Source organism: Schistosoma haematobium, chromosome 4 (assembly GCF_000699445.3).
Source record: "Schistosoma haematobium chromosome 4, whole genome shotgun sequence".
NCBI classification, from domain to species: domain Eukaryota; kingdom Metazoa; phylum Platyhelminthes; class Trematoda; order Strigeidida; family Schistosomatidae; genus Schistosoma; species Schistosoma haematobium.
Genome location: NC_067199.1, coordinates 40,085,115 through 40,107,751, shown reverse-complemented (window position 1 = coordinate 40,107,751; position 22,637 = coordinate 40,085,115). Strand labels below are relative to the sequence as shown.

The 22,637-nt window shown below is 38.5% G+C and overlaps 1 protein-coding gene across 1 annotated transcript in view; it reads left to right on the top strand.

Moving 5' to 3' along the window:
• Nucleotides 1-4,794: 4,794 nt before the first annotated feature.
• The window catches only part of PHKA2 (Phosphorylase b kinase regulatory subunit alpha), a 61,101-nt gene continuing 43,258 nt past the window's right edge, over nt 4,795-22,637 (top strand). Inside the window, exons 1-11 of the mRNA XM_051216397.1 lie at nt 4,795-4,905; nt 6,500-6,686; nt 6,723-6,881; nt 6,914-7,130; nt 7,164-7,246; nt 7,283-7,363; nt 13,705-13,955; nt 14,990-15,206; nt 17,138-17,419; nt 19,979-20,156; nt 22,242-22,351. Coding sequence (XP_051066991.1) covers nt 6,624-6,686; nt 6,723-6,881; nt 6,914-7,130; nt 7,164-7,246; nt 7,283-7,363; nt 13,705-13,955; nt 14,990-15,206; nt 17,138-17,419; nt 19,979-20,156; nt 22,242-22,351 — 1,641 coding nt within the window. The 5' untranslated portion in view covers nt 4,795-4,905; nt 6,500-6,623. The remainder of the gene's footprint in view (nt 4,906-6,499; nt 6,687-6,722; nt 6,882-6,913; nt 7,131-7,163; nt 7,247-7,282; nt 7,364-13,704; nt 13,956-14,989; nt 15,207-17,137; nt 17,420-19,978; nt 20,157-22,241; nt 22,352-22,637) is intronic.

Below are 22,637 nucleotides of genomic sequence, written 5' to 3'. Positions count from 1 at the left end.
GAGAGGTACCGTTAGTGCGTACCACTTTACTTCTTGTAAAGCTTCAAGAAGGGACATATAGCCGCGGAGACATATCTAATGTGGATGAAAGGAAGAAAAGAAAGGGAAACTAAACTCAGTGCCTGATGTGGCTTAGACATGTAAAGAGCCTATGATGCCTGAGTACGGCGCAGATATGTTTACGCGTGCTAGATCAGTTCAAGCAAGGACTTCATCAGGATGTCCTTCAAACGTATATAATTCATCCGTCATACGTATTTCGAAGAGAAGGCTGTTCCATATTAGCTCATACTTGATGAGGAAGACGTTATACTGAGTTTCCGGCCTGCAGTTTTCAAATTTGACCGTAAGTACTTTGTTTCGAAAGTCATATATAAGTGGGCCCTGTATGAAAATTATATTGCAAATGAATTAAGGTTTTAGAGGAGTATGAATTAGGAAATCAAATTGAACCTAAGCCTTCTTTTCCAGAGGGATTCAAGTCCTAGGATATGGCATCATGGATGATAGTCAATGAGTGAGTCACTTTCAAGCATTTTGAGAGTAAATTCCCGTTGCATTCCTTCCATCTTCAGTGTGTCGGATAAGGGCAGGTTGGAAACTAAGAACTATCGGTACTTAACGATAGATCTTACATATATTTTCCGAACAATGGTTCATGATTTGTTTCGCAGGAAGCCTAGAAATTTCGGCATTCTAGATGCTTTGGTGGAGATATGTTCAGAAAAGTAAAAATTATACGAGTAATGCACCCCAAGGTTAGTTACTGACGTGCGTTTGGGCAATATGTTCTTGTTAGTTGTTATTTTCACCTTAACACATATTTCTCCAACACATAGCCAGCCGCATTTCTCTGTGTTCAGTTCTAAGCTTCATCGCTTACACCAGTTATCGACCTTGTGTTCATCCTGGATTGCTTGCAGAGTACTGCGTACATCGCGATCGCTAGTTTTAAAGATCACTTTCAAGTCATCAGCGTTAAGGCAAACTTCACCTGCGTTGACGGATCTGAATATACTGTTGATGTAGATTATAAAAGACGATGGATACAAGATACTACCCTGCACAACACTGGTTACTGGCGGATGTGTATATGTTGTAGAATTAATTTTAGTTATTTCGTATCTGTTCGCGGGAAAAGGTTTAACGCATTACTATAGTGGGTTAGTAATTCCAGGTGACTACTGTCTGTTGATTGGATTGTGAGGTGCCTTGTCAAAAGCTTTCTTGATATTGAAATACGGTATAACCACTAGTTGCTTTTGGTCACGTTTACGAGTAACCTCGTTAAACAAGTCTCACAGGAGTCCTACAGGACTTTGTTCTAGTGAAGCCATGTTGTGACGGGTCGGTTTTCCTTAAGTAGATGGTTTGACAGTTGATTTTTTATCACTTCTCCCATTATGCATGATATATCTGGGGCGATAATTATATATCTGTAGTTCTGGACCAGTTTTTTTCGGTCCTGATTTGTGTATGCGGACAACATACGTTACCTTTCAGGTTTTAGAATATGTACCTGTGTCTAAGTATAGTGTGAATATTTTGAGCAATGTCGTTCTTATGTCCTGTCCTGCCATTTTTTAAAGGTTTTCATGGGATGTCACCTGCAACAGAACTTACATTTGGCTTCAGTGTTTTGGTGTCGGAATGTATATTACTAAGATAAAAGTTAATGGTAATAAAATTATTCTTACTGGTATGCCTGATGTTATTATCTGGGGCATGAAATTTACTCACATTTTGGGAAAGCCATCCACTTACCAGTTAACAAATGACAGTTCAATCATTATACGTCACACCATCGTGGCGTATGAAGTGCATATTGTGATCCACACTCTTTCGTATGAGCTTTACAAAGAGAAGACATGAGTTTTTGAATTTAGATGCGCAGCACGTTCGTCCGGATGTTTATGTTTTTTATGCTGATTTTGCACACCCTCAAGTGCTGGGCACTGAATTCTTTTGATATACAATATGCCATTTTTAGCTTAGACCTAGTTATTGGTTGATGTATGGAGTAACAAGAAAAAGAGATTTCATATCGAAAAATAGTGTCTAGTGAAGACATAGGAGTAGTAGTGAATATTTCTCGTGTTTCCGGGGGCCTATCACTAGTGGAGAAACTGTTCCATTCAGAGCGCTTCAGTATGAACCGAAAGCTTTCTCAATCAGCGTGTGCATATTCTCTATATTTATTGTCTTGGGTCTGTTGCATTTTGGAGGAACCAATAGAGTGAAAAGGACTATTTTATGATCGCTGTTGTGAAACTTTCCGTCAATTACCACTGACAGTGACAGTGTGACAGAATATCAAGTCGAAGATGGCGTTATTTCGTGTAGGCAGGTGTAAATGTTACCGCCAACTATGAGTGTTTCAGGTACTAAGTATGGGTCATAGTATATCTTTTAGTTGATGCTCGGACGGTTCAAATCACAACAAACAGTTTTGCAGGCGAAATTAAGGGAGACACCCTTAGCAAATGACTCACTCATAGTAGTGCCACTAGAACTATGAGTGTCTGAAGCCCGATATATACATGCAACTAACATTTTACATTCATGGGAGTGTTGTCCTATTTTCAACTCTATTTTAATGACCCCTTTGAGTTTATAAATAACATTAGTATCCCATGTATTTGTATCGATTTTGGCTCTCGTTAACGGAAAAGGCATTCACCTTGTGGCTTTTGAGGAATCTCGGGTCACACCACCAGGGGTCACAATTTCTTTGTGAAGACCAGGTCAGAGTTTCGGTGGTTAAAGTGGTGTATTTCACTTAGTTTTTGTAAAACATTGATTTTTAGAGAGGTGAAGTTGGTTTAGGGCCGGAGGTAGACAAAACGAGGCTCCAAAGGTAGCTATCATAAGTGTCAGATCAAAGTAACTGCTATGTAACAATATATAACAGCAACAATATCCCTCAACTCGATGTAGATACTCATTGGGACTTCTTACTGCACACGCTCTCATGTGCTACAAAGCAGTCAGTTCCTCAAACGGTCCCCAAAAGCTACAAGCAAACTACAGTCATCAAGAACCGCACTCTTCGCCTGCTATGCCGCAAAAGGCACTGTTTGGGAAGAATAGAAACGAACTGACAACAATGGAACGTACAGGCAATACAAGCATATAAAGAACATATGCACGAAGGCTATAAGGAAAGACAGGCTTCAGTACCAGACAAAGCTTATGGATAAATTTGTCTCTGATCCGAAAAGCTTATTTCGTTATGGAGCTTCTTTTCGTCAAGCCGAAACTGGAGTTTCCCAACTACTAGGTCCTAACGGCCCGACCTATAACGACGGCGACGCCGCTAACCTTTTGGCTGAACAGTACTCTCGGACATTTAAACCGACCTACATCAAATATACTGATGACAGCTTCATTTGCAACTACACAGGACTTTCCGTAGTTAACCTGAGAGCTGACTTGATGTTCCGGAAACTGCAGCACCTAACAAAAGATACTTCTCTTGGCCCAGATATGGTCCATTCTGCCATACTGAGGGAAGCAGCCTCAATCCTGGCAACGCCGCTTAGCGTGATGTTCTCACATTTGCTAAGCCGAGTGGGATTATTCCTTCAGACAAACAAATCTCTCAACATTCAATATAAGATAATCGGAAATATAACGCCTATACAAAATAAGGAAGTAAATGAATAATTGAACTATACTGTTTAGGCATATGCTTGGTTGTTTGAGGTCAACTGTCAACTAACCAACCTAAGCTGTTACACAGGCACTTCAGAAGGATCTGACTCGACTTCAAAGTTGGGCAGACGATAACAGACTTACCTTTAACACTTCAAAGTGTAAAGTAGTCCATCTGCGACATGTCGCAGACTACAGTTATAATTTAGGAAACTCCTCTCTAGTGGTATCCCAAGTCGAAAAAGACTTAGGAGTCCTGGTGCCCTATGATTTAAAGTCTTATGCTAACTGTGACAAAAATGCCTTCCGAGCTAACCTTGCACTGGTAACATTGAAGCGCATTTATGGACAGCTTGACGGAATAACTTTCCACATAATCTTCAATAGTTTTATCCGTCCCCATTTAGAGTACGGAAACAGTATTTTCTCCCTCACTTCAAAAGGATAAGGACACTGGAGCGTATCCAACGGCGAGCCACGAAATCAGTTCGAGGACTCAAATTTAAACCTTATGAAAAGCGCCTCCAATCACTTAACCTTTACCCGTTAGAGCATAGGCGTCTTAGAGATGACCTTCTGATGGCTGACAGTATGCTTAACACTTCTAGACATCCTCTTAAACACCTGCTTAAGCTTAGTCCCAACACCAAACGAAGGGGCAACACTCATAAATTGGAGACACAACATAGCAGAACGGACTGTAGACACAACTCTTACTCCTTGGAAGTTGTCAAATGCTGGAATTGTCTGACGGCCGAGCTAGTCCAAGCGACTTCCCAGGAGTCCTTTAAGAGGCAACTTGATCTATTCTTAAGGACTAAGGATAGTATCATACTATGATTCACCAATTTCTCTTTCCTCTTTTATTGTTAACACACCTAGGTCCCTGCCTGAAGTTATTCGTGATCCCCTGATCCTAGACACGGAAGCCTGTTAAGCGAAAGCTTCTTCGATTCCCTCCACAACTATTTGAACCACTTGAACATTACAAAAATTTTAAACCCACAAATAGCCCTTAAACTGTTTGATCAGGTAGCCAGACTATCGCTCATCGGAAATCGTTAAAGATCTAAAACCTTACTGAGGCAACAAGAAACCAGTACAAAGAAATCAAGTGTTTCATACAGCTCATAGGGATATTGGATATTGGATATGTGTTTACACGTTTCGAAACTCCTTTGTAATCTGACCGCGACAAGAACAAAGGTGGTGGTTCCTTAGTGAACTTAGTGATGGAGTTGTTAGATTAAAGTATGCGCTTATCTGGTTATATTCTATAGAAACTCAAACAACTCTACTAAATTCTGACTGGTCTCAAATATTATAACATGATATATTCACTATTAGTAATATCAAGTGCAAAAGTTTGAAAACACTTGGCTTATAAGCCAAGTTTTATAAAACCATAATTACCACCCAATATCTTTATTTTGGGAAAAATTTTGTCTGTTTTTGGGAGGCGCTATAGAAAACTTTGGGGAAATAGCATGAAATCCAAATTTTTTCCTAGGTCCGGAGACAATCCTCAAAGTATTGGAAAATTTGGGTTTTTTTTCCAATATTTCCCCAGAATCCCACACAACTTTAAGGTTTTTCCCCAAAATTTTTACGACTGCGAAAAACCCCAAGATCTACCCAGAGTTTTTAAAAATATGGAGATTAGGCAGTTAAATTTTCGCAGAGTATCCTTTGTTAAAAGTGTTCTACAAATAAAAAGCCTCAAAAATGCCACTTATGGTCGCAATTTTTCTCGTAAGCTAATGCACCTCGTACGTTAGTGCCCACAATTCATTAGTGTTTGGAAATCATTACCTTTTTCCAACCATAAAACCCCTTTGCTTATCACGTCTCTCCATACTGTTCTTGTAACTCTTCCTTAACGTCGTCGGACCTACTGGAAAGATCCCGCCGGACGCACAACATGTATCAGTGTTGCTTCGTAAGACGATGCTCAGTAAGAAAATTGCTGAAATAACTAGTATTTGTTAACTACAGAGTTGAAAACTAATGGTGGTTTACCGTTGCTAATAGTTGAATTAAGTCACCACTGTTTGGTTTGTGTTCGTTATCTCCGTTCCTGACCATTCCTTTGTCGACTGATAAATTATACCGTCGTGATAATTGTGTTCAGTATTGTGTACATAACTGGCAGTCTCAATTTCCAGATATATTCTCACTTTTCGGCAGTTGATCAGTCGGTATGTTTTACATAGTTTTGAGTCATTTGACTGACAAATAACTAAGGCTTCGTAATATTAATGGAATAAAAATCAGGTTGTCTGTCTGGGTGGAGGTATATCATTCATCTCAGAGCTTTACTAGACCATGGTAGAAAGATATGTTTTCAGGGTCCATAAACTGAACATTTTGGCAAATGATATTTGGAGACTTCATTACAGTAGCTTAAAAGTACTAAATAGTTATGTCATGCTATTAGAAGCGATACACAGATTTGCTAACTGATTCAGAGGCTTATAGTAATTTGTTATACTAGGTGACGACGATTGTCATTCTTGTAAGGTACACCTAACTTTTATTTCATTATTGATGTATATACCTCTGTGGGTAACTTTGCCTCCGATTTTTCACTGGTCAACTGCATTCTCAGAAACCTCGTGGTCGACTTTAATCATTTGAGTGACATAGCCTCTTCACACAGAGTATTCTATAAGTTCTAGATGAAAGCCCAAGAGTTTACCATTGCTCGGTTCTATCAAGTATACGATAGTGATTCGAGTCAAATAAACGGAAGTTTAGTTAAAGAAAATTTGTCCTTAACTGCTAACAGTTCTTTACAACCTGTGTCTGAGACCATCTTTTATTCTTGATACGTTATGTTTTTTAGGAATTTGGTGAAATCCAAACAAAACGGATACATCATCATCAGAGACTAAGAGATTAGGTCATTACTTCTGTTACACGGAAATTGGAGATTTGATTTGTGGTAACCATAGTTGCTGTTTAAGATAATGGATAAAAAGAAACTTGATTTCTACTTCACCCTCCTCGAATCAAGCATTTTATGTTATCAGGTATTTTCTGCGCTTTGGGTCTCAGTGTTTTTATAGCACTCTATAACTGGACTGATACCGTCTTCATCGAAAAGCTCACATGCATGGGTTAGAGATAACACATATGCTTCACTTTCTATCTGGGGTCTATCTCTGGTCTATAGGAAATTACCAGATGTTGATGAAGATCGTTGTCGGAGTTATGAGTTGGAAAAGGTACTCTTTTATAATAATAAATATTCTTTTAGTGTGTAGTGAAGCTGATGCGTGGCATACTCATCTGCTATATGAAACAGTCTGATAAAGTAGAACTATTGAAGAAGACTCAAAATCCTATCCATTCATTACATGCAAAGTTTGACAGTACTTCATATAAAACTGTTGTTGGTGATCTTGAATGGGGTCATTTGCAAATTGATGCAATATCTGTCTTTCTTCTTATTCTTGCTCAAATGACAGCTGCTGGTAATTGTTACCAAGTGATTGACTTTTTTTTAGGTTTGCGCATTATCTGGACTCTTGAAGAAGTAGCTTTTGTTCAGAATCTGGTTTTCTGTATTGAACACGCTTATCGCATTCCTGTAAGGAAATATGTTTTAATATAAAAAAATTCTCAGGATTACGGGATATGGGAGCGTGGAGATAAAACCAATCATGGGCTTCCAGAACTTAACACGACATCTGTTGGAATGGCTAAGGTAGGTAACGTCTGCTTTTCACTTAATTTTTGCGTTTATATGATTTGCTAAAAGTTCCAGATTCAACCTAAAATTCATGGTTCATTGATACTGTGGTTTAATGCTCTAAAAATCATTTGTTTTGTAAACGTCAGTCAGTCAGTCAGTAACAACGTAGATCATCGAAACTTCCCCATCTACTCTTTTCATTTCTCAACTATCGAAATAATATACAAAAGTCCAATTATATCCAAGCTCAAACTAAACTGCAGTGATATGACTTGTTATTGAGATACTTCGAGTATTCTGTGATAAAAGGGGTTGCCGTTAAAAAATTATTATTTCGTGGTCTTGCTCAAAGATTACAGGTTAAGATGGCGAAATAACATCAAAAGTTGCGTTTTTATGACGGCCGGAGACCAGGGAAAATCTGTGCGTTATTATGTTTGTAACATGACAAATTCTTAGTATTGATTATGGATAATCTTTTGTATTTTTATGTGATTTCTGTGCTTGCTTAACACAGTTTTAGCGAACGGTATGGCATGCTAAAAGTTATTATTACCTTTCCGGTTTACTTAGGCACCAGTAAATTGTTGATCAATGATCTAAGCACTCAACTTCTTACCATCTAGTCTTGGGTTCGAGCGCCAGTCTACCTGCTTCGATTTGAGAATGCAGATATTATCTCTAGCTTACACGCAGCAAACATGTTTCAAAACAAGGTTCGTAAACTTGCTTCTGATCCACAAACCAAGACAAAATTCAGCTGTCATACGACGAATAGCGGTTGTTCTTGTCAGTTAACCATTATTTCAAATGATAAGACCTAAAGTACCATCCGATACTTCCGTTTTAGTTTAATATTGAAACAGATGAATGCCTTCAGGTGGTAGCTTTAAGACATAAGTCGGTCACTTGGTTGCCTGGTTTGTCTAAATCACAAGTCGGATGAACACGGACACTAGATACAATACTTTCTATCCTGTAACATGTTTTACGGTTCAAAACTGATTCTACCGATTTAGTTTCTCCTATTTTATATTAAAGTATCAAGTGTTCAGGAATTGTTGTTGCACTCGTGTATTTATCTTTTTAGGCAGGGTTGCTCAGTCACCATTGCTCTTCAACTTTGCCATCAGTGGCGTTCTGGAAACAGCTCTGATGGATGTAGGTAGTGGTAGTGTGGATCTGTTGCTTGGAGAAAGGCTTTTTAATCTTTTCTAAGTGCAAAGCACTATGACGAGACCGGCAAGGCCATGAACCTGCATCAACTCTGGATAGTAAGTAGGTAGAAGTAGTCGAGAAGTTCGTGTATCTGGGTAGCTGCGTAAGTGCTGGCTGTTACGTGAGGGACGAGATCAATTCACGTTTAGTGAGAACCAGAGCGGCTTATACCATTTTGGTCACTCTTTGGCGCCTTCGTGATGTCAGTCTGGCTGTAAAATGTCGGATCTACAGCGCGTCGGTGAGAGCGGTTCTGCTCTATGCTTGTGAAACCTGGCCTCTCCGAGTTCAGGATGTTAGACAACTCTCTGTGTTCGATCATCGCTATCTCCGAAGGATTGCTGACATCCAGTGGCAACACCATGTTAGTGATGCAGATATTCGGCATCGTGTGTTCGGGCACAGAGACGATAATCCAATTGGTGTCACCATCTTGAAACATCGACTTCGGTGGCTTGGACATGTCTTACGAATGTCGTCCCAGAGAATTCCATGTGCATTATTTGCTGACGCTGGGACTGGTCGGGAAAAGTGGAGAGGTGGTCAGTGTATGACATGATGTCGTGATATGAAAGAAAGCTGTATAAGATTGGCTTCTGTCAGTCTTTCACGACTCACTGGTTGGGGTCCTAAAGATGGTGCAACACAGTGGCTAGGGACGTTATCAGATATGAATCCGGTGTTCATCTTGTGTGCTGATGTGGTATGGCAACCTGGACCGATGCACATATGTGCCTGGTCCTACGTTGTAGCTGACTGACTGACTTATCAGATATGGTTCAGAATAGAAACCAGTGGTGATCCTGCCGTAACTTTCTTTTACTTCATAAAAATGAACGTAACTTCTTTAACTGGAAGAATTCTTTCTGGTTATATTTTTGCTAACGGAACTACTCCCATTAATATTATTATTCCTATTCCTATTATTATTATTATTATTATTATTATTATTATTATTATTATTATTATTATTACTTCACTCTCATACACTTATTTCTGTTCCTTGTTGTTCTTTTTATTATACTTACTTTACATCCGTCTCTTCACAGCCTCATTGTTGTTGTGTGGCACATATGTATTTGGTGTCTCCTTGTACAAATATATTCAAATAAATAACAAATAAAGATTTGTTTTTCGCGCCTAAAAATTCACCAATAAATGTATTCTACTTTTGTTGTGTGGTATGTTATGACCTAATTGATGGTCATTTACTTGACCTCACCTCGGCAAAACGGAGAGCCAACGAGGTACACCCTTCGTGTATCTGGTGACCCGATGGCAAGTTCTCGTGGACTGGCAGGTGTAGGCATAGCACTAAGCATGAGGGCCGAACAAGCACTGCTAGAGTGGATCCCCGTCAACAGTCGTCTATGTGCTGTTCGGCAAAAAGGCCCCGTAAGAACTCGGAAGGATAGGGACACACGTCGTTGCCTTCTCGTCGTTTCTGTCTACGCTCCCACTGACTGCAGCTCAGATGATGTGAAAGATGAATTTTACAGAAAGCTGTCCGAACTTCTTCAGAAAGCTAAACGCTCAGACATAGTACTCATAGGGGGTGACTTTAATGCTCAGATAGGTAGCTTAAACCAAACAGAAAGGCATTTAGGTGGGTATTTTAGTATTCCGGCACAACGAACAGATAATGGTGATCGTCTGCTGCAACTGTGCTCAGACAATCGCTTATTTTTAGCAAACACAAATTTTAAGCATAAGGAGAGACATCGTCTAACATGGCGACCCCTACACCAAACCCACGATGGACTCAAATAGACCATATTGCCATCAGTCATCGTTGGAGAGGGTCGGTAGAAGATTGTCGCTCATTCTGGAGTACCTGCTTGGACTCCGACCATGCCCTAATACGGGCACGCATCTGCTTGCGCCTCACTGGACGCAAAAAGCCACATTAAAAAGACCCGTTAGAACTGACTTGAGTAACGAGAAAACCAAAAGTAGGTTCCAGGAACAACTGAGGTCACACTTAGGTAGTTGTGAAGACGAGGCTGACCCAGATGTTGCTTGGAAGGGCATACAATCAGCTGTGGAAACAGCAGTGACATCTATTAGCGACTTAAACCACAGAGTTGCAAGGAACCAGTGGATTTCTTCAAGGTCTGTCACACTGCTGGATTCTCGCAAACTCGTCCCATCAGGTTCTGAACATGATGAAGAGCGAAAACAAATCAGATCTAGGTTAAGAAAAAGTCTAAAGAACGACCGTGAGCAGTGGTGGGTAACGAAAGCAAAAGAGATGGAAAAGGCGGCGACTATAGGGAACACAAGACAGCTTTACGGACTAATAAAAGAAACTGGAATTAATAAGTCAAGTGTAAGTGAGATTATTTCGGAAAAAGATGATACTCTCATCTGCTCCCAGTCCAGACGTTTAGAACGATGGGCGGAACATTTTAGAGAACAGTTCAGCTGGCCTTCAGCTACTCTACAACTACCCTCCATTCCCAGACAGTGTGAATGGGACATTGAAGTAGGTCCCCCGACTCTTGCTGAAGTTCAAAAGGCTATAGTTAATCTGAAACGAGGAAGGGCAGCTGGTCCAGATGGATTGGCTCCAGAGGTCTTTAAGGATGGTGGTCCAATTTTAGCGATTAAGTTGACTAATATTTTAGCTAAGATCTGGGAATTAGACTTTATCCCATCTGACTGGTCGCAATCACTTATCGTCCAAATATATAAGAGAGGGTTAAAATCATCCTGTGACAACCATAGAGGGATTAGTTTAACTAATATAGTATCTACAATACTGGCCTCGATAATTATCAAACGCCTAACTAAGACTCGTGAACTGCAAACACGAGAGAATCAAGCTGGCGTCAGACCTGGTTGTGGCTGCATCGACCACATATTCACCATTCGTCAGATTCTAGAACACAGGCATACTTATCGGCGTCCGACAATGGTGGTCTTTCTCGACTTAAAACAGCATTTGACTCGGCAGACCGCGAGATTCTGTGGCAGTGTCTGTCACTGAAAGGCGTACCTCAGAAGTACATAAACCTTGTGAAGGCTCTTTACTCGAACACTACTAGTCCAGTCAGAGCTTATGGCAAACTGTCATCTACTTTTGCAACCTCAAGTAGTGTCCGTCAAGGCTGTCCACTTTCTCCATTTTTGTTTAACTTCATCATAGACCTATTGATGGAAATAACACTCTCGTCGACTGAATTCTCGGGTATTGATCTCCTTCCAGGAGATTCACTTATCGACTTAGAATACGCAGATGACATAGTCCTGTTTGGTGAAGACGCTGACAAAATGCAGAGTCTTCTGGTAGCACTAAGCAACAATGCCAGAATGTTTGGGATGCGCTTCTCTCCCTCTAAATGCAAGCTGCTGCTCCAGGACTGGTCTGCGTCAACACCTGAACTAAGGATAGGGAGTGAAGTAGTCGAACGCGTTGACAACTTCACTTATCTTGGAAGTGTGATCAGCCCTAATGGGTTGGTATCGGACGAAATCTCAGCACGGATTCGAAAAGCTCGTTTGGCATTTGCCAACTTACGTCACCTGTGGCGAAGGCGAGATATCCGTCTATCAATAGAAGGATGAGTATACTGCGCGGCAGTTCGTTCTGTTTTAATTTACGGCAGCGAAACATGGCCCTTAAGAGTAGAAGACACCCGTAAGCTACTAATATTTGACCACAGATGCCTTAGAAATATTGCTGGCATCTGCTGGGATCACCGGGTAAGTAATAGCGAGGTTAGACACAGGGTATTGGGTAATGATGGTAAATCAGTTGATGAGGTTATGAATCTTCATCGACTGAGATGGTTGGGCCACGTGTTACGTATGCCTGAACACCGATTACCACGACGTGCAATGCTAACCGGGGTAGGGGATGGTTGGAAGAAAGTTAGGGGCGGCCAAACCAAAACGTGGCATCAGTGCCTGAAGTCACTAACTTCTAGTCTGAGCCATGTTGGTAGATGCAGACTACTTGGTTGGGGTCGGCGTGACTATCGTAACCAATGGTTGGAGACTCTTGGTGACATGGCTCAGAATCGATCACAATGGCGTCGGTGTATACACTCCCTGTCTTCCCTTAAACTAAGAGACTAAAATCACTTCATTCTTTCTGTCTACGAACTAATTCTTTCTTCCTATACTATATCCTTATTGCAACCTTTGACCTAACCACTCCTATGAATCTGCTGTTCATCTTGCTGTGCTAATGAGGTATGGCAACCTGGACCGATGCACATATGTGCCTGGTCCTACGTTGTAGCTGACTGACTGACTGAATTGATGTTCTACTCGGATAGCTCAGTGGTAACGTCTCTGACTGTGAAGCTGGGTGACACGAGATCGAATCCGCCAGGGAGCACCAGTTCCCTCAAGATTACAGGTACACCTTGCTGACGAGTGCCAAGTAGCACGAAACCCGGGTCCAGGGTTTCCTGTTGACTACCTCCAACCAACATCTAAACTCAATAATCAGATTATTTTTGCCTTGAACACCGATTACCACGACGCACAATGCTGACTAATGTTGGGAATGGTTGGAATAAAGTTAGGGACGGCCAAACCAAAACGTGACATCAGTCCTTGAAGTCACTAACTTCTAGTCTGAGCCATGTTAGTGGACGCAGACTACTTGGTTGGGGTCCCCGCGACTATCGTAACTAGTAGTTGGAGACTACGTGACGTGGCTCAGAATCGATCACAATGGCGTAGGTGTATACACTCTTTGTTTTCTCTTAAACTATGAGATTAAAATCGCTTCACATCTTTCTTACTACGAACTAATTCTCTCTTTCTGTACTATATCCCTACATAAAATCTTTCCTTTATATATTACACCACTGAGTTAACTGCTTCTATAAATCCAGTGTTCGTCTTGCTGTGCTAATGAGGTGTGGCAACTTGGACCAATGTATATATGTGTCTGGTCCTACCTTTTAACTGACTGACTATTTTTGACTTGGTTTTTGCTGTTTTATTCTTGAGCTTCCATTATGCCAAAATTAATTCCTTTGGATTTAAAAGTGATCATAATAATAATAAAAGTCTACACGTTATAACCTATAGAATCCACTTTGTGTTTTGGACTATTAGCTCATATTATTTAGAATATAATTACTGAGTGTATATATAACCCTCTCTTTTAATTTCAGGCAGCTTTGGAGGCTCTTACAGACTTAGATTTGTTTGGTGCTGATGGAAGTTATCTATCAACAATTCGTGTTTCTCTCGACGAATGTGAACAGTGTAATATAGCTGTTAAAAGTATGCTTCCTCGTGAGTCCAACTCCAAAGAGACCGATGCTGGCTTGTTAAGTATACTGACATATCCTGGATTTGCTGTCACGGACGATGAATTAATTGAAAGAACACGTAGCGCAATCATTCGAAAGCTTTTGGGGAGGTTAGCAATCGCTTAAGACTATGATGATAATTTGAACGATTTTGTGTTGGTAAATAATTAGAATACCGTTCTTTAAGATATTCCAGATTTACGTAATTGAAGACAATCTTCAAATATAAACATTACAGTAGCTGTTAGGAGATCGGCAATCAGTTAGAGCAATTGTGATCTCATTACTTATATCAAGGCATGAACCATTGGCTTGTATGAAGTCAGACAATCTATAACTATGGAATATGAGTCACTAGGCTAGAAGAGTTGAGAATAAATCAATTTTAAGTATCCTTGAAGCATGGAGAAGTAATGAAGTAAGTTGTGTGGAAGTTAGTTTACAAACGTCTGTGCAAAAGCGTGTAAGCCAGTTGATAATATAATCTATTGATTGAAGTGGCTCAGTTATCTTTCCACTATATCTATTATGAGTTATTGGTGAGTGATTATACTAAAATTAGGCATATGGAGTCACCTCACTATTGAAGTTCACATGAACCGAACTAGGAATCTCAAGTTAGCCATCTAAATAAATTTCTTCTGTAAAATGTATACGTTAATTTATTTTATCATGTTATGGTTATTTTATTTGTTTGAACACATAGATATTGGTACAAGGGGGCACCAGATACATATGCGCCACACAAATCTCATTTGATTTGTGTAAGGACTATGATACTGCCCGGGTTATGGACTCGAAATATTTTTCTTGTATTACATAGATTTATGCTATATATTGAATTTTGTGTGTTAGTGATTCCAGCACACTGCCTAGTTTTATGTATTTCGAGCTGCTTTATATTATAGTGGGTAGAGCACTGAACGTTTATCGATAGTTTCATCTCTATCTGCCAGCTTACCATTATAGAAGGTTTATCGATTTCATTCGTTTAATGTTTTGACCCTAATTATTTTCTCAAATGTATCATGACCAAACTGTTGTGTGAGAGTTTATTCAAACGACATCCTGACTTAAACTACTTCCTTACAAAAGCATTTTGCAACTTGTTAACACTTTTGTTTTCGTATAAATTTGATACTAGATATGGTTGTCGACGTTTTTTACGTGATGGATTTCGTACTGCTAGAGAAGATGTGAACCGTCTGTATTACGAGCCTTGGGAGCTACGTATGTTTGATGGTATTGAATGTGAATGGCCAATGTTTTTTGCATGGCTCGTGATTGATGCAAGTTTCCGCGAAGATTTTGACGATGCAGATCGATATATGCAAATGCTTCAAGAAGTCGTTATCCCAGAGGTAATTGGTTTTATGAGCATGAGTGGTTTGTGGAGATTGTCAAGCTTCATAGTTAACATAACAGACTGACCTTAGTTAGACAACCACTGGAAATCAGGAAGCACTGGACGGTTGTTTCACCCTATCACGATGCTCCTCAGTAGTGTGAATTCATAACCCACTAGGGTTTAGATCCCTGACCTACATGTCTCAACCTTTAGATTACTGGGCTGACATTCAATAGATTACGTGTTTGACTTCAACCACTGGATGCTGGCTTTGTGTTCTAAAGGCTGACCACTCCCAGCGAGATCTTAGGATCTTGAGTCATATCCCAGATGGGGTCATGGGTGCACACTTTTGAGGAGTCTCATACTGGAACAAAACAGTTGTCCAGTGATTCCTGGCTTTGAGTGGTTGCTTAACTAAGGTCAGCTCATGTTGTAAACCGCAATTGCTTTTGTTTGTTAGCATTTCAGTAAACTTTAAAGTATTACGCTATCAATGCAAAGTAATGCTAGCTGTGTCTGATTATGTAATCGTGAAATACACATGTACTAATGATCTTGTTTTTAAATATGAGAACAATAGTTGCACGACTGAAAAAACCCTTCTTCGAGGAATACAGAAATATTGAGAACATTTTGTACAAGTCCTTCCAACTATCTGAAATTTAATTCAGTACCATTTTCCCAAAAATGTTCCAAGTTAACATTTCTCCTCATCATGTTACCCAATAACGTGTTCCACCAGATTTTCATTCTCTTATAGATTAGTATCTCGCTTGTAAAATGCTTAATTAGGGTTACTTTGACTAAAGATCAAAAGTTGAGACTCATTCGTCGGTTGGGATAGTTTTCTGCACGTCCAGTTAGCCAATAAAGCACTTCGCATTCCGTTTTAATGACTTTGTGACTGCTTCAATGCGAACCAAGACGAATTCACTCGGAGCTGGATGTTTATCACTTGTTCTTGAAGGAAGTTAATATTAAGACAAACAACGTTTTACAGCTAAAATGAGGATTGTACATTGAACAAGATTATAAAAGATAAAAATATGAACAGAAATTATTTACAAATTGAGTTCATTTTAACTATTCCTACATTACTGATCATAATCGTCATCTGAACGGAATTCTAAATTTATCCGAATCACTGTAGTGCAGTCCTGACAAATGTGATGCTACCCCGATTCAACTAAAGCATAAAATCTTAACTAACTTTAAATAATGTATAAACGTATTAACTTCTGTTGTTAGTTTTACTACCACGCTCGTAGCCTTCTTAAGTATGGTTTACTGTTTACAAAAAATTAAGTCATAGTCCATCCAATTGTTCTGTTTATAATCAATACCTTTCAGGTAAAAGATTGAATCTAATAATCGGTGGCCCTCAAAAACACTAACTTCCACAGAAAGATTTGTAAATCATACTATCTGTGATAATTTCATAACAATAAAATCTGTCAGTAAAATATCCACACATTTCCATTTATCCTTGTATTCAGTTTGGATATTAGATGATCTTGCTAGATAGAGAGACATGAAAATTTGGCCAGGTTATGTATTCATTGTAAACTAGCTTGTTAAGTGTGGCGCATATATATTGGCGCTCTCTTGTACCAATATTTATGTGTTCAAATAAAAATAATAATTTCAAAGTGATGACTTAATCTTTCAATCACTGGTTTTCGGAATACAAGCCCCGTTAATCCCGTTTCTTCTGTTGTCATTTCGGTAACTGGATAATATCACTTGCTCTAACAACACCAAGATATCTTTCAACGTCGAGTCATTAATTACTGAGTTATATTTTAAACAATTATTCGTAGGTGTTTGGGTCGGATTGTATTGTGAAAACTTTTACATACAATTCCACCCTTATGTGAACGTTGAACTATCATAAATCAAATGTGGTATTGCTTTAAAGATACTTCTTGTTATTCATTTCAGTCGTCTCATTCGTTTACACCTTCAAACAGTAGTAGAAGTGCAAGTCGTAGACCAAGTGAAATAACAACACAGGTTCTTAGCAGAACATGTTGTTATGTACCAGAATCCTATTCATTACCTATAGACGCGATCGATGCAGAAATCGCTCATCCACATACACAAACACGTGTACCAGTCGGTGCATTACCACATATATGGGGTCAATCATTATATATATTGGCAAGTATTATTTATGAAGGTCTTCTATTGCCTGGAGAAATAGACCCCCTTGGAAGACGTATGGTATGTGACATAGCTAATTGTTTTTAAAAATAAGTTTTCTCACTTTCACTCATACGAATATAATATCATTTAATATAATTCATTAAAATAGTTCACGTCATAACGGAATTTTTTACTTCAGGAAAATTACTGAAGTAATTTGAATGAATCCAACAAACTAAATGCAGATTTATACAGTACACTACAACTCATCTGGAACTATCTGTATTAACTAATTAAACGAAATGAATGTATGTTTTCTATCTTGAAATGGCCACGCGTTTATGTCCTTTGCTAGGGAATTCCTACTCACTACAATTGGGTGGTAATTGTTTTAACGAGGTTGAAAAGAAAAAAAGCAAACGTCCAGTGCTTAAACTGGACTAGCGGACACAGAGTTTTTGTGTAGGGGGAGTTAAAAAATCATGCTTCTTAACTAATAGTGCACACGGGTTCCAGGATCTTCAATGAACGAATGCATGTATCAAAATCTGAACAACGCTTACAAACTACCAATTCACAATCAAATACAGCTAAAAGGGTTTGCATCATAGAAATAAACTGTTATATCCTAACGAAGAATAAATGGATGGTAACTGCTAGTAATTATTTATGGACTATTATTACATGTATTCTTATTTGATACTCATTAAGTAACTAAGCTATATATATATATATATATATATATATATATATATATATATATATATGTTCGTGTTCCTTTCGATTGACCTACTGATTATTGCGATACGATTTACCATTCTTAACTTATCTCCAATTTATTCGTTACAGTCTCTCACAATCACAGCCACTTTTGACTTGATCCTGTTATTTCTTATTTTATGGTGTGATGTGGTCTGGTTTGCTTGTATATAAACTGTATATGTCTGAAATACATGATTTATACAGTGGAAGCCGATATTGTGTTCTGAACTCAACGGACAGGGCTAGGCTAAAAGGATTAATAAGGACACAGCTGACTCTAGGCTGCTCGTTCTGGTTAACGCATCATCTGTTTGGCACAACGCCAAGGTCGTATAAGTCGGTGTTCTGATTGGCAATCTTTTCACAATTGAGATATGTTTTTCTCCCTCTAAATCCGAAATTTTGCTGTAGGACTGTTGTGAGCCAATGTCTGATCCTAGTGAAAAAGAGTTAGTTGAGCTCATCGATCACTTTCTTTCTCTTAAAAATCCTGTCATCCCTGTTGGGTTGGTTTCTGGCGAAACATCGACACAGATTACGACATGTAGCTTAGCTTTATCCAACTAGTCTTACTTGTAACATAGTCAAAATCTTTGGTATGAAAGAAAGCTGCAAAGGACTGGCTTCTGTCGGTCCTTCACGACTCCCTGGTTGGGGTCCGAGAGATGGTGCTACACAGTGGCTAGAGACGTTATCAGATATGGCTCAGAATAAAAGCCAGTGGTGATCCTGCTGTAGCCTTCTTTTACTTTTTTCATAAAAAGTGGTTGTGTCTTCCTTAACTGAAAGATTTCTTCTGATTGTACCTTTCCGTTCCCTCATTATTACTATTATTATTACTACACTACCTTACATTAACCTCTTCGTTATTGTTCCTTTTTTTCACGCTCCCTACCTCTTTTTTTCTTTCTCTTCAAATTCTCATTGTTTTGTGTGGCGCATATATATTGGCGCACTCTTGTACCAATATTTATGTGTTCAAATAAATAATAAATAAACAAAATCTTTGTCTCCCAACCAAATGGCGTGTATACTGTACAATAGTCTGTCTTGTTTTGCTTTATGGCTGTGAAATATAGTCTATGAAAGTAGAAGGAAAGTTTAGGCTGAAGGTTTTCGATCATAGGTGTCTTCGAGTCAGTACTCATGTTTCGTGGAACGCTCGAGTAAGTAATGCTGAGTTAGAGATAGGGTACTTAGTAAAGATGGTAAATTGAGTGTGGTGGTAAGAACATGTGTTACGTATTCCTGATCACCGTCTACCTCGAGGGTGATGTTTGGTAGTACAGGAGTGGGTTGGAAGAAAGCTGTGAACAGCCAAACCAAGACATGGCATCAATCCATGAAGTGATTGACAACTGGTCTGAGCCATGTTAGAAGATGCAGATTACCTGGTTATGGTCCACGTGATAACCGCGATTCGTAGTTGGAGATTTTAGACGATGTGACTTAGAATCATTTACTAGTGTACAGATGCACTCTTTATCTTTCTTTAGACATTGAATCTCAGTATCTCTTGATACATACCTTTCCACTTTGTCTTCTCGAACCATATTCCCAATGTTTAGCCTTTTTTATCATGGCTATTGCATTGTTTCGATCTCTTTTGTTGTTTCCATCTCGTCATGGTAATGTGGTATCACGACTTGGACCAACACACACCTGTGTCAGGTTCCGAATTGGTTTCTTTTTGTTTGTTTGTTTGTCTGTCTGTAATCTTGAGGGGACTGAGGGTTTTCCTAACTGAATTCAAATCCAGATTATTCAGCCTCACAGTTTGAAACATTGCCATTGAGCTACTCGTGTTGTGACTGACCTACAATTCTGTTCTTAGTTATTTTCACTCTTTCACATTATTTTTTTGTCTAACTAAAGGTTACTGAACCGAAACCAGACCTATCAGTGCAAGTTGTACTTGTAGCTGAAGATAACGAGATTAAACAACAGTTAATGGAATATCAAGTTGAAGTACAAACATTTGAAGAGATTTATAATGAAGCTGGAATAAACGTTTATCCAGCTAAAATTCTCGGTCAACTTTATCGACATCTAGGTAAGTCTTAATAGTTATTATCACCGAATAATTTTTGTTGTTGTTGTAAAATTAGTTTTAATGTGATTTACGGAATGGGGTTGTTTGCATATCATTTTACTTGTCATAAAACTGTCTTCTAGGGAAGCTAAAAGCACTTTATTTGGTACGTAAGTTATTTATTGGCAATGGACTCATCACGTCTTTGCCCCTATACTAAAATCAGTACTAGAATAATGCCGTAACTAAGGGTCTAGTGAGCTTCAAGCTAATATTTTTTTCATCGTTACACAAAATACATACGATTAAATACGAAAGTCATTGATTTACAAGTAATCATATCACTGTCTTAAGAAAATCAATTATAAAATTCCATGCATCTGCACATACAGTTGATTATTGACCCTGAATAATAAAGAATGGAATAAAATATTCCAACATAGGGTGACCCATAAAAGAGGTGAAAAGTAAGTTGGTTCAGCCCTGTCACCAATTATCTCATAGAAAATAGGAGACAAGTGTTTTTTTACGGTAAGTATCTTTAGAATAATTAATTTTAAAGTTTAAAATGAAGTTCTCCCTGCTTTTATTGTGTTTGGTGGCAGAATGAAACAACGTAACACAACTCTGTATATCTAGAAACGAAGACATGAACTTCGAGAGTACAGAAATTTAGCTGAGAGCTATGGTAACCAATCAGAAAAAAGCAAAGGTCATGCGCAAAATCGATTTGGAAAAAAAGAACTTAAAGTTATCATTTCTGCTAAGATTGTAGCATTCTTAACGAAATTTGAGTAATCTTATGTTCGTCTTAGCAAGCGGTAACTGATTGATTCAGCTACTGAACTTTAAACTGGATACATCAACAGTTCTATCATCGTACCAATCAACCTTTATTTAGTACCACTAGTCCCCATACATTGAATGTAACTCCTTGTCTAGTATGCAAATTTGAAGGAAATAGTAGAGTTCTCTCTATTCTTCGAATTTGATTCTCATTCTACTACCATCAAATAGTAAACTATTGTTTACCAACTCATTGTAAATATTTGATTAATTTTACTTGTAAAAATGTTCCACGATTTATAATTCAAAGTGTTGGCTATTGTTTTTTTTTCAGTGATTTATTTCATACTTCATTTGCTATTTAACACAGATGAATTATATTGTACATGATCCCAATAATCATAATCTATTATAACAAAATAATTTCTCATTAGTCTGTATACTTCTTCAAAATATGAATGGAAATGCTTACTTACGCCTGTTTTTTTCTCATGAAGGAGCATAGGCCGCTCCAGCTCCTTCCAGTTGTTATTCATCCTTTTCATATCTGCTTCTATTTCCCGATGTAATGTGTTCTTTGATCTTCCTCTTTTCCACTTCCCTTCAGGATTTCAAATTAGGGCTTGCCTCGTAATACAGTTTGATGATTTGCGTAATGTATGTTCTATCCATTTCCGTCGTCTTTTCCTAATTTCCTCTTCAACTGGAAGCTGGTTTGTTCTCTCCCACAGTAGTTTGTTGCTGATGGTATCTGACCAATGGATGTTGAATATGTTGCGTAGAAAACTTTATAAATACTTGTACCTTCTTTATGATGTTTGTGGTAGTTCTCCAAGTTTCAGTAGAACTGTCTTGACATTCGTATTGAAGATTCTGACTTCGGTATTGGTTGAAAGCTGTTTTGAGTTCCATATATTGTTCAGTTGTAGGAATGCGGCCCTTGCTTTGCCAACCCTCGCCTTTACGTCTGCATCTGATCCTCCTTGTTGATCGATGATGCTTCCCAGGTACGTGAAGGATTCCACATCTTCCAGAGTTTCGCCATCAAGTGTGATTGTGTTGGTGCTCTCCGTGTTGTATTTTAGGATCTTGGTTTTCCCCTTGTGTATGTTGAGGCCTACTGATGCAAAGACCTCTGCTACACGAGTTGTCTTCATCTACATTTGTTCGATGAATGGAAATAATGAATTCATTTTTAATGTTAACATAGAAAACATATAATTATGTGAATATATCATTTTAATTATAAGAAATGAATATTTCAAATATGTAAATTGCAAATTCATCATAGATATATTTGTTCCATTTATCATTTATTAGGTGCTTGTGAAAAACTTTCTCTAAGTGGTCGTTCAACTGGTGAAATAGGAATATTTTCAACAAGTCAATTCTATCGATTAGGTGATGAAACATTAGCTTTTCTTCCTCAGGTTAGTCATATAATCTTGAATATATTTATGTTTAAGTGAATTAATGTAACAACATATTTTGTGTTCTACAATAACATTTTATAGAGTTTAGAGATTTGTTCATTATCATCATGCTTAAACTGTAGTTTGTTTTAACTTTTGTTTTATCAATCGGTAATAAATAATTTCATACTTTATTAGTTTTTGTACCTATGAAATTCGGTCAGGTGGCACATCGGCGATGACTATGCCGGAAGTTAGTGCTAGCCAGAAACAGGTTGTGGTCTGTGCACAGTTGCAGTAGACG